Here is a 24,854-nt window from a genome sequence, read left to right as displayed (position 1 = left end):
GTGTCTGTGCTTGGTCATGGGAATGTGAGAAATGCCTTTGAAGGGTTGAGGCAACTAATTTGGGGGAAATTCATAATTTTCTGAGGAATGCTTACTAAATCCTTGTGAGTAAACTGCATTTTTGCAGCACCTGAGCCATAAATTCTGGTTGCTAGTGTGTGTGTGGGGGGTGTGTGTGACATTTCTTCTCTGTCCATCACATCCATGTAAACATGTTGTGTGGCAGCCATGGGCAGCTTATTACTAATTGAGGAAACCACCCACACCTATGATGCTCCTACAGTTTTTTGTACCTAATTTAAGTGTGTGTGTGTGTGTGTGTGTGTGTGTGTATGAGTTCTTCATGAGTGTTGACATTTGTTCTGCACCTTTCTTTCCCAACATACCTTTCTTCAACTGTCAAAGTTTTTTTCTTTTTTAAAAAGGGTGAGCAGTCTTTCCTCCCATGACAAGCCGTTGCACAATTCTATGATTCTATATCTTCACTGTCATCACACTCCTTTGGCTACTGTAAGGACAGCAACATAAAGGGAGCGGCTTCAGTTGCTCAAAAGCATGTGCAGGGATCCTGTGGAATCTCATCTTTGCTCTGTGCCATAACTACTAATGTAGAAGGAATGAGATCTGAAGCAGGTAGACGCTTCACTTTGAGTAAAATAAAATACCAGCCACTTTAGATAGATTTTGAAAATAGCAACTTGGTTTCTAACTTCTGCTGGTTTGTTTGCTTTTTGGTCTCGTCAACCCCTTACTGTGTTTGATATGTGTTCTCTTACTAGCTGTGGCATGCATTTAGTAGAGTTTACTTTACGATACATTTATTTGCTGTGATATCCTGGAAGCCTGAAATCGTTGGAACGGATTTCTTTCCTACTGGGATTTAAAAGAGAATATTTTGCAGTCCTGTGATGCTTCCATTTTTTTAAAGTTGTATTTGAGCATGTATACTTAAATATCAACTCAGTTCTTGCATTGAAGGATATTGGTTATCATTACAAAGTATATTAAACCATGCTGAATTGTCTGTGCAGTCAACTAGAAGACTAGATGGTTCTCTTACTATGATTTGATTTAAGCCATTTATGTGTTTGTGAATGTTATATAGCATGCTTGCATTGTTTTTGGGTTTTCATCGTATTCTAAGGATTGCATCTACTCTTAACCTTGTTGGAAGCCCCATTTGAAAAGTGAATTCATGCTGACTTTTGTGATACTTATTTTGTTTTGTCTTTGTGGAAGGTTTGTATGGAAAACAAATGTTTTTCAGAAAAAGCAGTACATAAAGCAAAAACAATATTAATAATTGCATACTATGCAAACACGGTGTTTCAAAGTAATCCATTTTTTTCAATAGACAACAGAGCAGGGAAATCACCATTATAGCTCATCATATGTCAGAATTCAGTGATGAGCACTACTTGATCTTCACACCAATAAGTGCTTTCATCTCCTCCCTCTTAAAACAGCCTCTCCCTGCATCATAAGCAAATGTCTTTATAGTGTCATTGGAGTGGAGTTTCAAAAGCAGTTGTGACCTGGTGCTTTGTAGAGGATGGTAGAAGGGGAGAGAAAGAATTACAGTCCCGATAAGTAATCCCAAAGTCTCCACATGCAAAGCTTGCTGAATTGTTGGCCTCTTCTTAATGTATAGCATGGCATCTGTTAAATTTTCAGGAAAATTGAATCTTTTTAATACGTCTAATTAATAAATTAGAGCACCCAGCAAAGTGAATCACATAATTGCAATAAACCATAGAGATTGCTGTGACCTATGGGTGATCTTAAAAATGAAGAATATATCTAATGTATGCTCATTATATACAGGGGCCACCTGTGTGGTTCTGACATAGAGATATTATACCACAGAGAAGTAGCTCCTATGCCTCTGTGATAAACACGTGATTCTAACCTTTTCCTGGGTCACTGTAAAACCTTTTGTATCTTTTGATCTCTGATGGAAGAAGGGTGTGCTGCCTAACTTTAAAACAAAGTTTCCAGCTTGGTGATATAACACACTAGTATTCAATATGGGTCCAACCTGAGGTGCTTGTGATTGTTACCTAATTTGTAGCAGGTTTACAAGACACCTCATAAAGACGCCACTTTCTCATTCAGCTGTGAAATCTGCTAAGCAGTCGGTTTTGAAGCTTTGGAAGACTGGATGAGCATCAGTTAATCTGTAGGGATCCCAGGAATAAACAGCCACAGTGCATGTTTTCCCTACTACACACACACCCTTGCTGGTTGCTGTCTGCTACTTGCCTATTTGATGCACTTGAACAGTTGACCACGAGATGGCATCATATCATTTTTGAAGGCTGTGGTCTAGTTGAGGAAGTTTTTTTGTTTTTGGAAAGAAATGTTAACAGTGCTCACCAGTAAAACGGAACTTTCAGCTAAGCTCACTGATCCATATATTTTACCTATGCAAAGCAAATGCCCACCAAGCAGTGAAGAATGCTACCATTCTACATATCTCTGAGACCTCCTCCTCCTCCCTCTCTTTTTACATGTAACTGATAGCTATATGTAGCTAAATTGTTTTCACATGTAGGGTTTATATGGTAATCATCACCTCCAACTGTTATATGGTACAACCATATGGAACGGCAATGTGAGATCTTTCTTGCTTTCTCTTTTCCTTGCGCAGGTGATTGAGGCACAACGGGTCATAGAAACATAACTCACCAATTTAGAATGCAACTTGAGATACTAGCATCCATGAAAGTAGCTGACATAATGGTTGTTGTTTAGTCGTTTAGTCGTGTCTGACGCTTCATGACCCCATGGACCAGAGCACGCCAGGCTCTCCTGTATTCCACTGCCTCCTGAAATTTGGTCCTAACCATATAGGTACCATATAATGGTAGAATCATAGAATTGCAGAGTTGGAAGGGACCGCAAGGATCACCTAGCCCAACTCCCTGTAAGGCGGGGGGAGGGGATCTTTTTGCTCTCTACCCTGACTGAGCTATCCCAGCATGAGAACATAACCTATATATCCAACAGAGAGTTTATCCAGCTTGATCAATCAATGCATTTCTCCCTTTTGGGTTTTCTGCATTCTGTTTATAAACAAGGTATTAACAGACTTGGGGAAAGCTGTGATGCTGCTAATACAGTGGTACCTCGGTTTATGAACACAATTGGTTCCGGACGTCTGTTCATAAACTGAAGCGTTCATAAACTGAAGCGAACTTTCCCATTGAAAGTAATGGAAAGTAGATTAATTCATTCCAGACAGGTACACGGAGTGCTCAACCTGAAGCGTACTTAACCCGAAGCATGGGTGTAATTGGTTCCGGAAGTCTGTTCATAAACTGAAGCGTTCATAAACTGAAGCGAACTTTCCCATTGAAAGTAATGGAAAGTGAATTAATCCGTTCCAGATGGGTCCGCGGCATTCATAAACCGAAAATTCATAAACCGAGGTTCCACTGTAGTTAAACCGTCCACATACTCAAAAGCTTTTAACTCATCTCCCTTATATTAAGCTGTGCACAAAATTGAGTCTATTCCTAGTTAAATACTTGGGTAATAGAGTCTGCTATTTAGTGGAAGACTTATGCAAATGGCTTTTTTTGTTTCACACGAATGGTTCTTATAGACTGTAAGTTTCATTGATAATGTAATTAGACTGTTACTTACCATTTGAAAGCAGCAAGCTGCATGGAAGCATCAGATTTAACTGCCATATACTTCACTTAATGAAACTTCTTACAGTGAACATAGAAATGCATAGTTCAGTTAGTATCTGGAGTTTTTCTGTGTTTTCTCATATGGCATTCATATTTACTTGTATACCTGGCTTTTATCATCACTGTACAACCCATTTACTACTACTATCTTTTGTCTAATATCAGTCTTGTGCTGTCTTCCTGTCCCCCACTTCCTGGTTCAGTTTCCGGAGAAGGAGATTGGAATATTGTTCAATTTTGAACACATTTGGGGAGCTGTGGGTTTTCTTTCTTTCTTTCTTTCTTTCTTTCTTTCTTTCTTTCTTTCTTTCTTTCTTTCTTTCTTTCTTTCTTTCTTTCTTTCTTTCTTTCTTTTAAAAAGCCATATCATGGTTTCAGTTTGTGGTCCCCAAACACAGTTGGAAACAAATCACTGTGCCCTAGCTTCATGTGTCATGGGAAAACTCTGTTGGTTTATATTGAAAGTGGGCACCTCTTTTGGCATGCAACAAGTCCATTCTGTGCATTAGCCCAAGGTTTGCTGTGTATGTGAAAAGAAACCTAGCTGTACTTTAACTTGGCCAATGTTTTAAGATTGAGAGATTCAAAACACACCCTGTGATCATATTGACACTTCACCCTGTCAAATAGACACACTACTACTCCAACGTCCGAAATAAAAAGAAATGCTTAGGGTGGTAGCAGAGGGGGGAGTTGAAGTATAAATACTATTCAAATTGTATCCTAAAATGGAAAGAGGTGGATTCTGAGTTTTGATACAGAAATTCAAAGGCCGGGTTTTCTACCGGTATTTCAAAATTGATTATTGGTTGTGTAGGGAAGAGAATGATCTGGGCTTCTTTTAAGATGAGCTTTAAGGTCGTTAAAATGGATTGAGTATGCAAGAGTATGCATTTCAAATTCCCCCATGCAACTCTTAGGGTAGATTCACCCAGTTTTCCTCACACCACAAAGAGTTTTAAGTCCTTAAATCCACCCTGGTGTGTTTCCAGATTTTCATCACGGCTCACAGATGTGCATAGCCTTCATCTGAAAGGCCTGGGTCCATTTGATGTGGAGTTTGGACGATAGCACACAGGTTTAAAATCCCCATCTCATTCATTTTACTGTTTTGAAGGCACCTTGTAACCTATATCACAATTATAAAATATGTGCTTAATGTGTTTTATGTGGCAATGGTGAAGAGAGTTAACTGACCATTTAAAGAAGTTTGTTGTTTTACTGATGGGAATTTCTTAATTGGCTTAAACAATCACAGCAAACACCTGACATAAACCAGCCACCACATTCAGATCTGTTGAGAAATACCATGCAAATTCTAATAGAATTTTATCAATGAGCGGGAAATTTCCTTCTATGTACCTACTTACTGATTTAATTAACGTACAGTATATACATCACTTTTCAGGAAAAACATTTCCCAAAGTGTTTAACACATAGTCAATTGTGATGTCTACTCTCTTGCCTTTTCCTTTAGTATCCAAGTCCCATGGAGAAGCATGTCACGGCTGTAAAAACGGTAGAAGAAAAAACAGGTAAGTTGGACACTTCACTGTTGCTTAGAAGGCTCCAGAAAGTTTTCAGTAATTTACAGGTACGTGAAAGCAGTAGCTAAGGTTATTCAGAGGTTTGGGGTGAAATGTCACCACTATGTTGTGACCCTTGGCTCTACCTTGGAGCTAAATGGAGGGGAGAAGCACACTGAAACTAAATCTAGCTAGAAGGGGTGGTCTTGGCTAGGGGTTCTTCCAGTTGGGGGTTAGGCGCACAAGCTTATTCTGTGTGGTTTGCACTCTTGGCGAAGGATCAGGTATGCAGCTTGGAGGTGCTGCTTTATCTTTTCTGAATGTAATGGAAATTATTCCTTGTCTAGAACTCGCCTCACACATTGCTTGAGGCAGCTGGCACAAATCATGCCCTGACTTAAAGTGCCTCCGGTTTGGTTTAGGCAGGTGATAATGAGCCAGTAGGGTTCTCTTTCAGCCTTCTAGTCCTCTAAACTTGTACTGCTAAGGTTGTGAGGTAAAGGGAGATTGGAGGAAAGGTCTCCCTTGCCTACCCCAGAGTACCTTCATCTTCTTTGCCTGCCTGGAGTATCTGTCTGAGTAGGTTTGCCTAAACAGAAAAGATTTTAGCAGGCACTGAAAAGAAAACAGTGAAAAGGCCTGCCTAATGGTGAGGGAGTTTGAATGTAAAAGCTGCCACACTAAAACACCAATTCCTAACAAGTTCAGAATAAATGTTACGGGGCAGCTGTAAAAATGCCACTTCCAGAGATTGAAGCAGTTTTGTGGGCACGCATGGGGTGAGCCGACCCATTGATATAGATGTGGGTGATTATTGAGAGATAATTTTTAAGCTGCCCTTGGACCACTTCACTACAATTTGGCAGTGGTTACTGAATTGCTTGCGCCTTAATTTGGGAGCTGTGGATCAGGTGATCTCGCATTGAACCTCCTGAATTCCTCCCCGCACCCAACCCTTACCCATTACTAAAGTTGCAGTCAGTATCCATAAATATTCATCCCTGTTTCTGAGATTCAGCCTCTGTGGCTCAGAGCACTTTGGAGATAGCAATTTGCGAACTATCTGCCTGGCTCTCGTTCTTTCTGTGCATTGCCCTCATCTCTCAACTGGCTCTTGAAGACAAATTGCCCAGTTGCCCACCATTAGGAAGCGGTTGCAGACGGAGTTTATTGCAGCCAGACTGCTTTTTCTCTTCTCCCAGAAGAACCCTCTTCTCAGCCAAGTCTCTCATACTGAGATGGCAGAAGAACAGAAAGTAGGAGCAGTCTGGGTGGAGGAAAGGAATTAGTGTTGTTCCCCCTCCCCAATGCAGATGCTGCAGAAGGACTACATAAAAGGTGATCGCTGCTGCAAGAAGCTGAAGCTGAGGCAGGCAGGGCTCTCAGCACAAATCTCCCCTTTCCCATTTTTCACACCATTCACTTGGGTCTTTTGAGAGGTCTGGGCTGGGGAGTTTAGGAGCACCAAGTTATTCTCCCCCACCACTGAAAAAAAGAGAGACTCAAATTCTGGATTTTCCATTGCATATTATATATAATAATAGTTTTAGCCATCCCTTTCTCTTGGGAAATACCAGTTTATGACCCCTTGTAAATGTGTCACATTGGGAAAGACAAATATACTGCCAGGGTGGTTATTTAAAGCCTACTGCAAAATGCTGCCTCCCAGGAACAAAACCAGGGGAAGAAAAAAACCCAGATAAACTTTGTGCGGGAGAGATTTGTCTCTTCCTGAAAACTCCTTTTCCACCGGGCTGTGTGCCTAGTCAGATCATCAATTAACATCATCCTGAAGCTTCTGGACTTGATTGGGATCATTAAATATTAACAAGTAAAGCGAGTTTGGAAGCCAGTCACGTTCTTATTGTAGCTCAATAACTATAATTTGTGAAGGGTTTTAGAGGCGGTGGGGCTTTTCTTTCTCTTTTTGGTAGGGAGCTTTGTTCTTGTCACTGGCCCAACTCACGATAAAAATAAATTCTAATTGTCCAAGAGAATTGCTTTAGGCCTCAAACATTGACAATGGTGGGTGGAGAGGTATTTTGCACTCTTAGGATGTATTTCAGAATGCAGAGTGAGCAGAACAAGCCATTTTTGATCTGAAGTGCTGACCCAGGAAGATATTTGAAGCTTGTAGCTAGCAACACAAGAGCCTCGGAAATTAACTCCCCAACTGCTACCAGCCAAATCGTAGAGCAATTCCATTGCACTTCTAGCCAAATCTGTGAAGCTCAGATTTGGAATTGTGTGATGCTTTGTCATTGCCAGCATAGATGCCAATAAAATGTTTGAACCACACCATCTGTCCCCTGCCCAGTAGGGTTTTTTATATGTGTTGAGGTGGGCAAACATACTATAGTTTTTGGACTAAGCATATAACCCTTTAAACGTTTTCATCATGGTCCATCTGGCAACTGGGCTGGAATCCTTTGGCTGCTGAGAAGAAGGGACATTGAATCCCTCTACCACATTCAGGCTTCCTTGCCTTCCTCCTTGCATCTGTAGTGCAAGCCTTTGGTTTTGTTTACTTACTATAAAATCAAAATCTATATTTTCCAAAATAGCACTTCCGTAAGTTGGTTTGTTGTTTTATGCTCAGATATGTCTACAGGGATCATATACCGGAGGAGGATTGCAACATGCCAGAATGTAATTCCACACTTCTTAAGACAGGTAATTAATGTCAGTCAAAGTTGACGCATGCTGGTTTTTAAGCATATAGGGGAAACGGTGCAGGTTTGTAGCCACAAAGAATGAACTGTCCACGTGAACTAGGAATGTTCTAAGTATCCTGGGTGGACCATTGCTCATGTGGGCAGGGCGAGGTGGGTGGGTGGGTGAAGTGGCCTTGTCTTGGTGGAAGCACTGTGCTCGGATGGGGATGGGGTAGAAGTCAGAGAGGCTTCTGCGGGGCTTCTGCCACCAACACTCAGAGCCCCCTTGACCTTGCTGTTACCAATTGGCCCCATCCCTGTACCTACAAGCACAGCAATGCTGGCCAGAGGATGCTGTGTCCTGTCCCCCCCCCCCCCCAACGAGCCACTACTGAGGATAGGACTGTGTTTGAAATCCTGTAGTTCCTAAAAGAGCATTTTCCAAAAACAACTCTTATCTGCCATTTTGAGAGCTTGAAAAGGAAATCAAAGCAATGTCCTTATAGATAGATAGGACTCTGCTTTTTTAAAATCACAACAGGATAGTGATTTCTTCCGTTTAAACTTTTCTGTGTCCTAAAGTTGTAGCTTGGCAACTCTTTGGATTTACATTCTGCTATGTATCACCTTCCATTTTGTGAACTGTTTACTTGCAATCTTTATTCTGTCTATCAAAACTCAAATGATTTCTCTCTGTCACATTTCTGTTTGCCTTTTTTTCATGCCTCGTCCAGATGGGGAAACATAAAAATTCCAGGTACCAAACAGAATGTAAAATGAACCAAATGTTTTGGCTGTTTATGTCTTGAGTGCAACAGTCGACAAATGTCTTCTGTTAGGATCCATTACTTTAAGCAGGACATGTAGGCAACTAAAATGTCACATAAATTAAGCTGATGCTTAAGATGCAGCAGTTGGCAAAATCTAACTAGGCTGTAAGAACAAGTCCCTAAATGTTTGCATGGTTTCACCACTAACAGCTAAAAGTTTTTTAATTTCTGTATTAGCATCAAGAGATAAATGTTATGGATGGCTTCAGTCCTTAATCGTTTTATTGTGTGAAGATGGAAACAAATGCTAAATATAAACAAATTCCTCATTCTTTCTTCAAGCACCTTGACATTATTTAAACATGTAATCATTATGTCTAACAGATCAGTTGCCTGAAAGTGCCCGAGGTCTACCTAGAAGAAGAATCTTGGCTTAATAACCAGGATAGAGTTATGTCTATGAAGACTCGGTGCCTCACATGGACACAGTATGCTACTCTAAAGGAAGAGTCAGTCTTCAGGGAAAGTTCGGAAAATCCAAACTGGTAATTTATTTATATGCACATTGTTGTATATGGCCTTCTAGTTAATTTCTATTTATTTTGTTTACCAGGCAACACCAGGAGGATCTGATGGTTGTGGTTTTTAGATAATGTAGGCAGCCATATTGTAGGAAGTAGCTTTCAAGCCAGAATTTCACAGCTGATACCGAAATTAGGTCTGCACAACTTGTGACCCACCAAGCCAAGTGAAAGCTGGCAGCTGGGCATGCATAACTGAAGGTTTACTGAACTTCTTCTGCTGTCTTGCCTTGGACTTCCAAAACAGGCTCTCTCTGTGTGTTTGCCGAGCCATGAAAATACATGGCTCCTGTGCTGTGTCAGAAGTTGTACAGGCAAAACTTACATAGGCCAAACAGAGGGGAAAATATAAAAGTATGAGTAACTGTTATGGTTGTCATTGTCACTAGAGTCAAGTCTTTACATTTTCCCTACTGCAGTTTTGATGTGGTAGGAAACAGAAGGGTTGCAAACTTGGTTGTGCATACTTTTGCTATAAAAATATTTGAAATTCTGTACCAAAGTAGTTGTGAGTCTGTCTCCAGTATAACTTACAGAAATTTGCATATTATATTTACTTTATTGAGGGACAGTAAGTGTATTCTGCATGGTTGGATGCTCTGTTGTGAGCAACAACTCCAACTATAAAAGCATAGTTTGTTTGGGAAAAAATAGTTCTGCGGCCTTATTTTACACCCAGAGATTTGAAAGCCCAGGAAAACCCCAGAAAAATCAGGGGACTGCCTCCCCCCATTTTTCCAGTTCCCCCCAGGCCTTCACACCTTTATATTCACCGTGTGCCTGCCTGCTAGATCACTCTACCCAGATTGGGAGTAGGTTGGACCAATTAAAGTCCAGAAAGCGAAAGGGCTGTTTAGTGGTGGCAGCTGAGACAATGAATGATAAGTACTTAGTGACAGTGGTGAAGTTAAGGAGGAGGGATTGGTTTGGCAGGTTTGCTTCCCTCTGCTTTTTCTCATGGTGCCAGCGACAGCCCATGCTGTCACAACAGCAAGAACGTAAGTTATTGTAAGAAGAACAAAATAGAAGGGGGAGATCGTACTGGACACAGAGATGCCCAGCTGACCTGTACAAAAGTGTGGATGCAGATTCACCTTTACTAAGGACTTGATAAGTTATTGCTAAGAGCTTTTCCAGGGACAGTAACACTTGATGAATAATTTTTCAGCTGGTTTAGCAAACTGTAATAACTCAGTTGTATACTTTTTTTAAAAAAAAATAAAAAATATATATTCTAATTTTCAGATAGAGGTCTGTTCTGCCAATGCTGGCTGGGTGTTTTAGGGCAACTAAACTATATTTATTGAATTTGTTCTGGTAAAAAGCAACAAATGTAATGAACCCTCAGTAAGAGTAGAAATGGCACTCGTGAATAACTGTGCTGTAATAAGAAGAAATATGTGATGGAGCGTAAAATGATACCAAATGACACGATGAGCTGCAAATTATTCTACTAGCTCACTACAATAATCCCTCAAAAAGAAAACAACAACAACAACAACCTGGGAGGTAAAAATAAAACTAAACAATCTCCCCAAGTTAATAAAAAGGATCAATAAAAAATATTGTAATTGGAAGTGTGAAGACATATGGGATGTATTTTGGATAGCTGTTCTTATGTGTACTCAGTTTTATTTTAGGAATCCCTTCAACAGCTTCTTTAAATCTAAAGCAAGTCTTAGTCACTTCTGCTCATTTGTTCCTGTATACATATAACTAAGGCCCCTTTCGTCAATGCACACCCTCAAAAAGTGAACTTCACCCTTCTACTTCAGTTTCTACACAAACACTCTCACCGATACTCTATCTTCCATCCATGCAAGCAGGAAGCATCATCTGGGTTCAAAGATGTAAAAACCCTCGAGTGTGCATAGCAGGGCCACCTAGGGGTGTAGTTCGGGGGAGAGGAGATGTGGCCTGAGGAGAGTCCCATGGGCCAGGTAGAGATGTCTGGGGGACTACACTTGACCGCTTGGCCTGAGGTTCCCCATCCCTGTTCTAACCACTGGGTTGGGGCCAATTGCTTGGGGTGACATTTGGCTTGGAAGACATGCAGTTGGCTTCACCTGTGTGCGTGGAAGAGTATATGAGTTTTGCCCCAGGTGAACTTATTTTGAATTCTGAGCTATCCTTTCCCATTACATCCTACTATTTTTGCTTGGAAATTTATACTAACTCCTTAATAAAGTACTGTATATAAACAATAAGCTATCAGGTTATGAAAGAGTGCAGAATGCCCTTTTTTAAAACCTGCCAACAAATGTGTAACCGCTTTATGAGCTCAGATTTTATGCAAAAAAGAAAAGGAATAAGGTAGTGTAATACTAGTCCTTCAAAATGGTACCAGGAATGGTTCTGAAATTTTCATTTCACTTTTAGGAAGAATGATGTAAGTTCTGAGTACTGTCAGGAAAGTGGCTTTGTGAATTTTATAAACAGAATTTGTGCCTCATCAATCAACTGGAATATCTAAGCATACTCCTAGGATCTAATCTAGAAGATGGAATCTGAAGGACTGGACAGATCCAAAGGATCTTGTGACACTGGGAGAATGGGCAACAAATATAGCAGACTAAAGTCTAGTGTTAATAGAATGCTTGTACACATTGGAAAAAACAACTCTGGTATCAAACAGTAACTACTTAATACATGACTTAAAGCTTTGCTCTCTCATCCCTGGAGACAGGAAGAAGCAAACCACACTGAACTTTTTTTCAATTTTTCCAAAATTTCCATTTCCCCCGGAAAAAACCCACAACATTCCCCCCCCCATGGCTTCAACATTTCTGGAAATTTTACATCTGTAACCCTAAGTGATTCCATGAACCACCAAGTTGTATTGCAATGTGGAAATAAAAGCACCACTGACAAATTTACCCTTTAATTTGTAAAAAGTATAAGGCACCCATGCCCAGGTGCAGTAATATATCACTATTTCTCAGCATATGCTGCACTGACAGTATATATTCAGTGTAAACATCAAAGGGTTATTAATTAAGGTACTTCAGGTTGTATAAGCTGGTGGCCAGCTGGACTGAAGGGGAAACCTCTTCAATGTTACTGCAGAACACAAATGGCCAGGTGTATATTTCTCTCTTCAGCCTTTCCTGAAACATCTGGTATATGTCATTATTGAAATGCGGTGTGAGTGGAGGGAGACAACAAATGCTCTTCTAGTTTCTTCCAAAATCTGGTGTTCCTATGCAACACAAGTGAAGCACATGAATTCACTGAGGATATTCAATGGGTAATATCAATGGGGCAGAGCAGGAAATTGTTGCAGTGTATTCTCGTCTCCTTACAGAAGTGCTTCTGTCCTGGGTACTTCCCTCTTTAATAAGGCTCAGGATTTGGCCTTAAAAACTATTACAAATATAAAGTAATATATGATAGGATCTTCTTTGGCGATCACTCGGAGCCGAGTAAGATTGTCTTCCATAAACACGATTTTAACAGTGGGTCCGTAAGTGACTGTGGAGGCCAATTCTGGATCCACACGTCCTTCCACAGTGGGGACATTGGTTTCCAGCCAGGAGTTGATCACGGTGTGGATTTGCCAAGCGTGCCTTCCTCTTAGCACGTTTCTCCCTTGCGTCCTGAGATCGAGTTTCTTCAAAGCCCATGACACCTTTGGTAAAGGCTGTTCACCAGCTGCAGCGCTCGCAGGCCAGTGTTTCCCAGTTGTCAGTGTTTATACTACATTTTATAAGATTTGCCTTGAGACAGTCTTTTAAACCTCTTTGTTGACCACCAGCATTACACTTTCCATTTTTAAGTTCGGAATAGAGTAGTTGCTTTGGAAGACGATCATCAGGCATCCGCACAACATGACCAGTCCAACGAAGCTGATGTTGAAGAATCATTGCTTCAACACTGGTGATCTTTGCTTCTTTCAGTACATTGATATTAGTTCGCATGTCTTCCCAAGTGATGTGTAACATTTTTCGAAGACACTGTTGATGGAATCTTTCGAGGAGTTGGAGATGGTGTTTATAAGTGGTCCATGTTTCACAAGCTTATAGTAAGGTTGGTAGGATATAACCAAATCTACTGTATCTTTTTGGAAAGTTGCTTATTTGCTTGCTATGCATCTTAAAATATTGTAACCAAATATTGCATAATTTTTCCTAAGCTCAAGGAGCAGGTTTTTGTCTGTATTTGGATAAAATTGAGCTCCTTTTTCAACCAAGATAGCAGTCTGAACCTTTCATTGATTTTAACAAGTGATTCCAAAACTGCACCGATTTTTTGTTTCTTAGAATTCCTAAGCAATAATAATAATAATAATAATAATAATAATAATAATAATTTATTATTTATACCCCGCCCATCTGGCCGGGTTTCCCCACCCACACTAAGCAATGTTGGATACGAGGCTGCTATCTGTATCCTTGCACAAACATGAGAAAATAACAACTATATAGCAAAAGTTACAAGCCTATAAGATATTGGTAGCCTTAATACTTACTACTGAATTGAAAAACAGCTTTTTAAAAACTCAGATCTTATCAACAGTTCTGGCAGATAGGTTACTTGGTGGTGATGGATTTGATGATGAGTTCTTGGGGGGGGTGGAACACCCATGCATTTAGGAAGAATAAATATGTGACAATTTCCAGTTCCTGTTAAAATGTTGTTTTAATGCATGTTTGCCTGGTGTCTAAGGTTATTTTGTTTATTGTATATCAATCAATGTTGCACTATGTCTTATACATTGGGGGGGGGGAAAGCTTTTTACAGTGTGAATTTTGCTCCCCCTCTATTCTTCTCACTTATCCTGTTTTTTTAAAAAAATACTCTGTCAAAAGTGATGCCAGCATATCTGAAAGACAGTCCTAGAAATTACAGCAGCAGCACTTGTTCCCTTTGAAATTACAGCTTGCTGAAGCTTTGTTCTATATCATTAAATTTGACTGAACCTTGCCCCTAATCTGCATTGCACAAAGGAATGTGTTTTTCTCAGTAGTCATAGAAAAACAGAATGTGGAAAGTCAAACTTGGTGTGCTCTCTGCTACTAAAGCTCTCCATACAATGTACATGTTTATGAAACTGGAAATATGCTAGGTAGGAAGATCAGACATTTTGGTCTTTTATTCTTGTGGCAAGAAGAGTTTCTAGACCTCCTAGAAATGTCAGGTGGGAGATCTGGCTTGAAAAGGCCAACCTGAGAAACAATTTGAATGTTGTAGATCCATTACTATAGAAGATTGGCTTATTTGTTAGGCTGATATAACAATGAGTTGTTGTTGTTGTTGTTGTTGTTGTTGTTATTATTATTATTATTAGGAACCAAACTTTGGTTCACTGCCACTGGGTATTGGACACTGGTATTTAGACAAGTCTGAATTATCTCCAGATTTTGTAATTTGTGAAGCATGCCGGATTTTGTAATTTGTGAAGCAGATGTTAAATGCTCAGTTATAGCCAGCACTGTAACACTACAGTTCTACAGATGTACAAATTGTGATATATTGGAAGCAGAATCCAGCTTCCTAAGATTAATAGGCTTTTTTAAAAAAGAAAAAAGAAAATTACTAGTCATTATGATTGTGAAGATATGCTTTAGTTTGTGGGCAGTTCTTGACAAAATCCCCAAAGCTATAGGGGAATGTGGTGGGGAATGTGTGGCATTCCAGTGTTTTGGACTCCAATTCCCATCATTCCTATGTTCGCTGTGGCTGATGGGAGTTAGAGTCCAACAGCATCTGGAGGGTTACAGGTTTGCAACACCTGCTATAGGAGTTGCTAAGATTTCCAGGGAGCTGAGGTTCAGGGCCTTGCCTATTTGCATCACTAAAAGAAGCAAAATACAGTGGTACCTCAGTTTATGAACTTAATCTGTTCCAGAAGTCTGTTCTTAAACTGAAACCGTTCTTAAACCGAGGCGCACTTTCCCTAATGAGGCCTCCCACTTTCGGTGCCCTTCCACCATTCGTCTTCCGTTCTTAGATCGAGGTAAAGTTCACAAACCGGGACACTACTTCCGGTTTTGTGGAGTTCGTAAACCAAATAGTTCGTAAACGGCTGTTCTTAAACTGAGGTACCACTGTAAATGATAGAAAATAGGGTGTGTGTGCGTGTGTGTGCTGAAGGACACATTTTGCAGGAGAAACAATGTAGACTTTCATAATTTATGCAGGTGCAGAATTTGGATTCTTTTTTAGCACAAGTATACAGTGAGCAGTGAGCATAATTCTGTCAGTTCTTTACTGGCTGAGAAACCTATTTCTCCAGTGACTGTGCATAAAATTGCGTTGTTTCCTTCATCACATTTTCATGAAGGCACCCACTATTTCCTGTTCGTCTGACTGAACCTTTCCTTCAAGTCTCATGCATTACATGCCTTGAAATGCCATTTGCCACCATAAAAATTATAATATGCAAGAAAAGAGCTGTAAGATTCTAACGGTTGAGCATTTTCCCAAATGCCAGTCTTGTCCATCTCTTTTTGTTTAGAGTTCTCATACTCCTGGCTTGATACATCTTATGAAATGATCCTGCTTTGAATGAGTAACAGTATGTCAAACAGTCTGCTCACATGAACAGTGAAATATGGGGGGGGGGAATATGTGGGACAAAAAGTGGAAACTTGCTCCCACCCACCCCCAGTTCTGCAGATTAAGCCAGTGAGATGCAACAGGTATCAGAGCAGTTTCATGACATGAAAAGAAGATGGTCTGCTAGTGACAGAAGAGACAGGGGTTTGTTCAGAATCCCCACTGAATATTTTATCAAGAACTTTCCAACTGAGACAGTTTCAAAACTTTTTCTTTAAAGGAGTCCATGGTAAGAAATCTTATCTGAACTAAAACATCAAGACTTTAATTAAAGGATCTTTAGTATAAAACTCCAATCCCAAAAACAATTAAGCCAAATTTGCTATACTTTTAACTAGTCAATAATTCAGTAGTTGGATCTCGCTAATAGACTTCTCTCTGCGACTGTGTTGTTGTAATGATGCCACATCACCTAGTTCTGTGTTGCGAGAATCAATCTGAGATCAATATTTTCTGTGAGCTTTTCGTGTCTTTCAGAGGCTGTGGGGGGGGGGGGAAGCAACATAGGGCTTCTCACAATTACTTTATCAGGTTTAATAACCGCCAAAATGCCATTCGCCTTTTGTTGGCGCCTCTCTTAGGAAAAACCTCACCCACTAGTTGTTTGCATTGATGGGTTATTACTGGTTATTTCTACTGCACATGCAAAGAGGTTTCTTCTAATGCAACTCAAAACAATTATGTGAGTTTGGATCTTTAATGCTTCCACTTATAGGGATGCTGGGGCTTTGCACCTCTTCAGATGCAGAAGGGAATAAGGATCAAGGTATTTAAGCAGAGGAAGGGCTGTTATCTGTTAGGGATGTTGTAGTTGCAGATTGGGGTCAACTCAACTCACCCATGAGCTCAAGTATTCTGCTTGGCAACAGGACTCCCCCCCCCCGCATACGCTTGTCCCATTCCCTTTCCAAATTGGGGAGAACCTTTAGAACAGATTTAGGGGTCACACAGATTGAGAAGAGGGGGAGAATGTTCCATTTCGCAGGGGGAAATCATTGTGCCGATGGGACAAGAGTCTTAGTGCTGTGCTGGATTCAACCCCCTGTACTGAGCAGATGGTTGGGCTAGGTTACTTCCAGGGTCCCTTCCAACACTGTGACTCTTATTTCATTATGTGCAACATCTCTTTCCTATGAAATGTGCCATAGGATGTCTTCCTGCCATTAAAATAGTCAAACTACTCCCCTTTTTGGAACAAAGGGGAATGGGGCCAATGCGTTGCATGTGCTGATAACTTTTCATTTATAGACTTCTGTACTGCACTCTAGATGAGCCTGGCCTAGAATGATTCAGAAACTTCACAAGGATGGAGACAGTTTGATTACCAGTGTTTGGTTACAGGAAACATAACATCAGTGCTTTATGAGCTCCTCTGGCTGCAAGTTTGTCTTTCCACAATCAGATTTAGTAGCAGCAGTTAACTGCAATTGCATGCATACTGGAAAATCAGTAGTGACATGCAAGAAGACTTGTTCTGTTCTGGCCCTGAGATTTTGAAACAAGCACCGTGTGTGTGTGTGTTTTCAAATATGGTCTTCATTCCTTTTACAGGGTGAAGTTTTATTAGAGAACCACAGTACTTATTGGGAGGGAAAGAAAATGTTTAATTGCATTTCTGTTTTGTAGGACAGAGTTCATTCAGAATGGCAAAGTATCAATAAGAGGGTCAGGTCTACTGAATTGTTTCCTGGAAGTTTTTGCCCGAACCTATTTAAATCAAGGAGTGAAAAGGGTAAGCTCTTTAATTTAATTTTTTTGGGGGGGGGGGTTTCTTCTGTATTATTGATACCTTATGTGTCATCCTTAGTGAATGTGCATTATGACTTTCCCCCCGAACTCCTTGCTCAGTAATTTCAGTTGATGGTGTTTGGCAGCTTCATGTGCAGAATAACTCCTATTATGTATTAATTTAGATTCATAGCCTACATCTACTTCTGGGCTCCTGTCTGTGTTCCGTTTCTTTGTAATTTCATTCAGATGCGGATGTGGCAAATGTGTGAAACACAGGTGCTGAACTAAGTGACAGTGTTTATGAGCTAAACGAGGATGGTCCAGCTTTTCATGCCAAGTGGGCCACAAGAGTACTTCGACATGGAGCCGTACTTCAAATTTTGGGGCCAATCATAGCTGTAACTTTACAGTATTCCTTAGTCTCTGCTACTCAAAGACATGAAAAATCACATCCAAATCCTGCTGCATGTAGTTGCTGAATCTGCTACTAGATTGTCTACTCCAGGGTAGTAAGGTTTATAAGTGCTGTATCTCCATGACTTTATCCAATGTGGTGTGAACGTTTTAAATAGTTCAACAATGTTATTGGGGGAAATAGTTCCCAAATATAGCTGACATTAATGAAGGGCACTACAGTATAGCTGTTTCTTATTCCTAGAGTGTCATTACATCGACATGGAATTCAAGAGCATTTGGGCAGAGAAGGATCCTCAGGGCAGGGGACTGAACTATGCAAATGTGTTAAAGTGAAAAACACACACAAAAACCTTTCTTCTTTCTTTTTTTTGTATTCCCCCACCTTTCTTCTCCATAATCTTGTAGATTTCATTCAGCCATGTGGTAGCTGATAAGAGAGTTATATGAATAATTTAAAAGTCTTGGCACAATAAATCTGAGAAAAGAAAACAATTGATTTCTGGCACCTTTTTGGCGTTCTCTGGATAAATATCAGAACTTTTAAAGATTGTGCAGATAGAACTGCGTCACATCATGAGAGGAAGTGATGGACGCCACATGAGCTCTTTTTTCTATACCTTTTCTAAATAAAGAGAATCATTGATTTTTTTAAACTCCTCTAGTCTGCAGGCATTCAGACTTCTGCTGTTTATTCTTCCAGATAAACATGGAAACTCATTTTGTCTGAATGGATGCTTGACATTTTTGTTGTAGTTATAGGTGGCTCAAATCTTACAGCTGTAAGCATTTTCTGTTGCTGTTCTTTGGGAGAAAGCTTTGCTTTTTGACCTTTCCATTATGCCTATACATGACACAAACAAGGCAAGGAATTCACAAGCAACGCACAGTTTAGGAAGAAGTAGATGGATGCACTATACTTACGAGGTTACAGGTAGGTAGCCGTGTTGGTTTGACGTAGTCGAAACAAAATTTAAAAATTCCTTCTAGTAGCACCTTAGAGACCAACTAAGTTTGTCATTGGTATGAGCTTTCATGTGCATGCACACAAAAGCTCATACCAATGACAAACTTTGTACGTACGAGAGACACGCTTTAGATTTTGAAACAGTCACCTGATGCACCTCAATAGGGAGAATTACCTGTATTGTTATAGAGGTTGGAAAACATTTAAATGGTGCTATAAGTATATGTATATTTTTTTTCATCACAGATGGATATACTCCACAAATCAGGTAGTGTTGCCACATAATTTAGACCTATTGGCCAGATTTGCACATAGCACTCTGGCTTATTTTGCCAAAGTGTGAATGGTTTGAAAATCCAAACCAGCCCAGTAGACTAACCTTGGTTTTGTTCCTGGCAAACCACCTTGTGAAGCCATGACTTGTTGGTTTATGAGCCACAGTTTGTTTCAGCTGATTTGGAGCTAAGTCTGAACCCAGCAGCCTTGCTTAACCATGGTTTATTTGGCTACCTGACCGCAGATGCTTGCCCAAACTATAGAAGCATGAAACAAGAGTAGTTAGAAAACAAGCCAAGCCTTGGAGAAACAAGCTGTAGCTTATTTATTTCTCTGTGAGGCAACTCACGTTTTCTGAAACATTCCATGGTTAAAACAAACCCTGGTTTAGCCACTGTTTCTAAAAACCCCACTGTTTCTAAAACACATAGTTAGGATTCATTATCATGTGACTCATTTAGAGGATCCCCTGACTATTTTGGCCTTCTCTGGCAAATACGACCATACTTGCTAGGGATCATTAGGAAAGGCATTGAAAATAAAGCTGCCAGAGTTGTAGTTCTTTTATTCAAATCTATGGATTTGGTACATTTGGAATAGTGTGTGTACAATTCTGGCCATTCCCAGAAAGAATATAGTAGAGCTGGAGAAAGTCCTGAAAAGGTCAACCGAAATGATTGAGGGGTCAGAGCACCTTCCCCACAAGGCAAAGCTAAAGTGTTTGGGCCTCTTTTTCGTTTAGACTATGGAGTGAGGGACATAATAGAGGCTCATAACATTTAAGTGTAATAGAGAGAAGCTTGTCTCCATTTCATAATAGCTAGAACTTGAGATCACCCAATGAAATTGATTTGGAGTAGATTAAGGACAGACCAAAGGAAGTTCTTATTCACACAATGAATAAACAATTTGTGGGACGTATGGTGTGATGGCCACGAACTAAGCTGGGTTTAAAAGAGGACTAGTCGAATGCATGGTAGATTGGTGTGTCGGTGGTTATTAGTCATGAGAGCTATCGAAGACCTTCGCATTCAACGGCGGTGTGCCACTGAATACCAAATGCTGAGAAACAGCAATAGAAAGAGATCTGATGGAAGGAGGGAATTGGACAGCTCCAGGAGGTATCTTGGGGTGGTGGCATGGAGGGGACACATGTAATATAAATTTCGGGCTGCAGGTTGCTCACCTCTGCTTTGGCATCTGAGCCAGGAAGTATTTGAGGGGAGTGGATCTTTTGTGTGTGGGTGTATGTGTGTGTGTGTGTGTCTGTGTGTGTTCTGTGACTTGCCAATCAGGAAAAGCTTTTATGCTTGTAAGTGACATGAATAAATAACAGCCCATATCCAGCCCATACTAACTGTGTCTGCATCGAACACATAACTATGCTGTCAAGTTAGTAATCTGATGAGTTTTTGAATTAAAAGAAGTAAAAGTTTAAAAAGTAAAGAAAATGGCTTTTAAACCACATTTTAAAAGATGGTTTTTTAAATTAAAAATAATAATTGAACAAAATTTATATCATTTTAATAGGTAGGAATACTGGTAGGTTCCTTTGCATTTCAAGTGCATCCTTGCATTATAATTGGTGTAAGGTTAACATTCTGAAGCTTGATCTCGTGTCAAGATTTAAGCACAAGAGCTTTAGTTTAAAGGAATATATTGATCAGACTTTGATTGATCCTCGTCTAATCGAAAAGAACAGTGGCGCTTACTAATAGCTGTCATTTAATGTTTCTTCATTTTATAAATCTCCCTTCTCTGCTTCCTTAAGCCCCTCTGTCAAACAATTTCCCTTGAAACTGCTGTGCTAAGAGGAGAAAAGAAAAAGCAACTGTCACAGTGTGAACATAATTGATTCAATAAATAACATTTTTAAATTCTCAAGGCAAACCTCGGGGTTTTCACTTATGTCAATTAACTACTTAGTAAATGGTTGTAAACTTAATTTGGACAGATGGGCTGTGCTAGCCCATTCTCACTTCCTCTGGAAATGAAAGAGAAAGAGAAAGCATCTTCCCTGATTTTTTAATGCAATATTTGGCTTGAATTTGGAAAGCATCACTTTGAGAACCTTTGCATTACTTGATGATAAAACAAACTGAATGTTGGTCTCTTCAGGTTATTGCTGTTTGGAAGGGATTCATATTTGTCATGATATTGCACTATGAGGCAGGAAACCTGCTGTGTCTTTTTTTGAGCGGGGCATTCTTCGCTATGTGGGTAGAAACTTCCCTTTTGCTAAAAGAGAACAGAGAGATCCTGTGGCTGCAGAGCTTTCGCTCATGGTAATTGTTCAACGCTTGCCCAGGTCTGTGATGGCCAGCTGCAAAACAAGTAGCATGTAGTTAATTACCACAACCAAACTGCCAAGTTGTGGTTTGCATATTGCCAGCATACTTCTTATAGTTGCAACAGACTTAGTCCAGGGCTGAAATAATATTCTGCACTATGTAGATGTGCAGATAAAGAGGAGATTCCCCATCTATGCAACCCACAAATGACAAGGCAAAATGATGCTCCAGCTCTAGTTTCACTGTACTTAAAATAGCATGTATGAGTTGTGAGTAGGCACACAAATCTGGAGTGTCCAAAAGTGTGAGCTGATGATCACCAGAACCTACAATCCCCATTTCTCTATGCAAGCCATGAGCTCCACTGCTCCCAGCCATGTGATGCATTCCCCTTCCTTCCTTCAGATCCATTGATAGGAACTTCAACACACCATTGCACTGCTCTGTCATCAGGTTGCCAGTATCTTTGAGTTAAGGAGGACGAAACAGTAGGGAATGAAATGGAGGACAAGCTATCCCTGGAGAGGTTACCTGTTTGGTCCCCTGTCACTGAAGCAGAAATCAAAAGTCTTATTGAGAGGCTTCCCCTAGACAAAGCTCCAGGATGGGCTATGTTGCCCCCCCCCCAAAAAAAACAACAACAACTTTCGTATTGACCCGGAGTGGTGGGCACCAATCTTGGTATCGCAGTAAAGACTGATATATTTTCTTAGTGATATTGGTCTTGATCTGCTTAGATGATCTCTAAACAGAGAGATTCAAATTGTAAAGCTATTGTGCGCTGGTGAAATGTTCAGACGGTTCAAAATTACTGTCTGTGTTCTTTTTACAGGGTGTTACGATAATGGAGAAACTTCTACAAGAACAGTTTGGGAGCCCCTTCTAGTAATGAGGAAATGTGAGTGTATTTATACTGTTTCTTTTATAAGAATGTGATAATCAAACTCAGTTTTCATAAAAGTAAACCCCCCCCCAATATATTTTATCATGGAGGACAATGTATGTATTCTTCAAGTAGTTCTAGAAAAGAGAGCAAATGGCTATTGATTGGTTTGTTATAAATGTTCTTCTAAGACACACTTTTTTTTGTATCTTTCAGGAGGAGAAGTCTCCATGTGTCTAAAGTAGAACCACAGCAATATGTCCTCATTACCAGGCCTGCTTCTTGCTGAAGTTAACTTTATGGGTTAGATTAACGAATAAGGAAAGACTCAGTTGAAGGAAGACAATCGCCTACAAACTAAGCAGCATATGTGGAATGGCACAACTTAAAATCTGTGAACCAGTGTGATCATGGTGAACGAAAGTGTGATTTGGAAAAATACATCACTGTGTAGTTGCACTTTAATCTCCCATATACTAATCATCAAAAAGACTCCCCCCCCCTGGCAAAAACACACACATAGTCTATGGAGAGACTATCAGCCAAAAGGAACAAGATTTTACTCTTGTTTTAATACATGGTCCGTTGTTCAGGGCAGAGAATCTATTCCACAGCAGGACAACTGAAATGGAGACATTTTATTAACAGGTACTGTGAATCTATATCTCATGAAGACTACATGAACTGCAAGATTATATTAGTTTCAAAATTCTTGTATTATGCAAATACCATTCTTTAAAACCCCCAAAATGCTATTAATGCATCACCAGTTTGCCAATGTGCCCCTCTAAAATGTGAACTGTTGCCAAACCTTGCTAGTTTTTAAAGCTTGCAAAAGCGTCTCAGAATCTTTATTAATGCTGAATTCCAGTGGTAGCCCTCTTTAAAAAGATGGAAAACTTGTTTAGTCTTTCAGTGCTTATAACTAGGTAATTGACATCTAATTAAGTGGTAAGTTGACATAAGGGCTCAGGTTTTTGTTTCTTTCTTGAACATTTTTGGTGATGTTTTTTTTAAAAAAAAAAATGTGTGTGTACACCATTTCTATCTTCAGAAATGAAATGTTACTTGAATACCCTTTTCTGAAATAAAGGAGAACTCACACTAGATTTGCAAATTACTAATAATGCATAATGTGTGCCACAATGCTAATAAGAAGTACTTAAATGTCTGCATATATAAAAAGATTCCTTTTTATTTGCACAAAATGTTGTCAGTGTTATACATTGGATGAAGTGCTGGGAGGACAATTAATAACCGCGATCTTGTAACTCCTCTGCACCGGATAGACATTGTAAACATGATATGGTCTGCTGGGTGATGCTTAGGTACACATTCAGTGTTAGAAATATTTAAGTCTTGGTTAAATAAAATACGTTCTGGAGCAGTAGGGAGGATTATGTTGTTTTGACATAAAACCATGTCCTTTTCAACCTTGTCACCTGCAGTTTTATGGCTGAGATTGCTGGAGCAGTCTGGATTAAATTTAGATTTACCCGGCACAGCAGTTATGTCAGGTCATTTTTAATTCATTTCCTTTAGCAATGAGCCAGCCTAACCAGTCATTTGAACAGCTATTTGACAGCTGGCTAATGGGACTGAAAAGTGTGCCAACTGCCCTGCTGGCTGCCTCCCTTTCTTGCTCCCTATCGCTAAGCACGTTGGAAGCAAGAAGAGGGAAAATAGACACGTGTTTCCAAGCCTTCTCAGTGCTGAGAAGCAACTGCGCCCTTAAGAAGGAAGGATCTAAACATCTGTGATGCAAGTGTTAAAATAGGAATGGTATGAACATTGCCAGTGACAGTACCTCATAGGTTATGGTATGAACATTGCCAGTGACAGTACCTCATAAAGCACTGCAAGCGCACTAAGCAAAGCTTCTTTTGCCCTTTAAGTGCTCAGATGAGTCCATAGCACTGTTGTGAAATAGCATCTGTTTTGTCTGGGAGTCCCCCCCCCCAATTCATCTGCACCAGCTACCTAGAACATACCACCTGTTAACCTAATACCTGCTGACCAGTGCAATTGCATTGGCTCCAGATGAGGCCCTTGTTCAGCACCCTACTTCTCTTGGGCCATTTGGAAGAGGACAGGATCTTGTGCAGTAGAAAGCTTGCACTGTATAATGCAGGGGTTGTCAACCTGGTCCCTACCGCCCACTAGTGGGCATTTCAGGATTCTAGGTGGGCGGTAGTCGGTTCCACGGCACAAGCTGAATCCTCCTTCCATCGAGCACTGGTGGGCGGTAAGGAAATTTTACCATCAAGGAAGATGCATTAGTGGGCGGTAGGTATAAAAAGGGTGACTACCCCTGGTTTAATGAGTAACAGTCTTCCAGCTGGAGAGGTTTGAGATCTAAATAATCCTGTTGCAATTTTGTTTCAGGGAGTGTATATATAGTCTCTGCAACTATATTAAAATCAGCCTTGTATTTTTTTTTTTAAGAAAACAAAATAAGGCAAGAGAGATTATTACGTTCTTGGGAAAAAAATATACTCCTCCTTG

General features: G+C 40.1%; 1 protein-coding gene across 1 annotated transcript in view; it reads left to right on the top strand.

Moving 5' to 3' along the window:
- The window catches only part of PRELID2 (PRELI domain containing 2), a 30,868-nt gene extending 6,743 nt beyond the window's left edge, over positions 1–24,125 (top strand). Inside the window, exons 2-7 of the mRNA XM_035105352.2 lie at positions 5,176–5,233; positions 7,824–7,897; positions 9,033–9,193; positions 17,414–17,519; positions 22,299–22,364; positions 22,566–24,125. Coding sequence (XP_034961243.1) covers positions 5,176–5,233; positions 7,824–7,897; positions 9,033–9,193; positions 17,414–17,519; positions 22,299–22,352 — 453 coding nt within the window. The 3' untranslated portion in view covers positions 22,353–22,364; positions 22,566–24,125. The remainder of the gene's footprint in view (positions 1–5,175; positions 5,234–7,823; positions 7,898–9,032; positions 9,194–17,413; positions 17,520–22,298; positions 22,365–22,565) is intronic.
- The last annotated feature ends 729 nt before the right edge of the window (positions 24,126–24,854 follow it).

This window comes from Zootoca vivipara, chromosome 2, assembly GCF_963506605.1.
Source record: "Zootoca vivipara chromosome 2, rZooViv1.1, whole genome shotgun sequence".
Lineage (NCBI taxonomy): Eukaryota > Metazoa > Chordata > Lepidosauria > Squamata > Lacertidae > Zootoca > Zootoca vivipara.
Note: the sequence above shows the minus strand (reverse complement) of the source record. Positions and strands in the feature narration are given on the sequence as shown.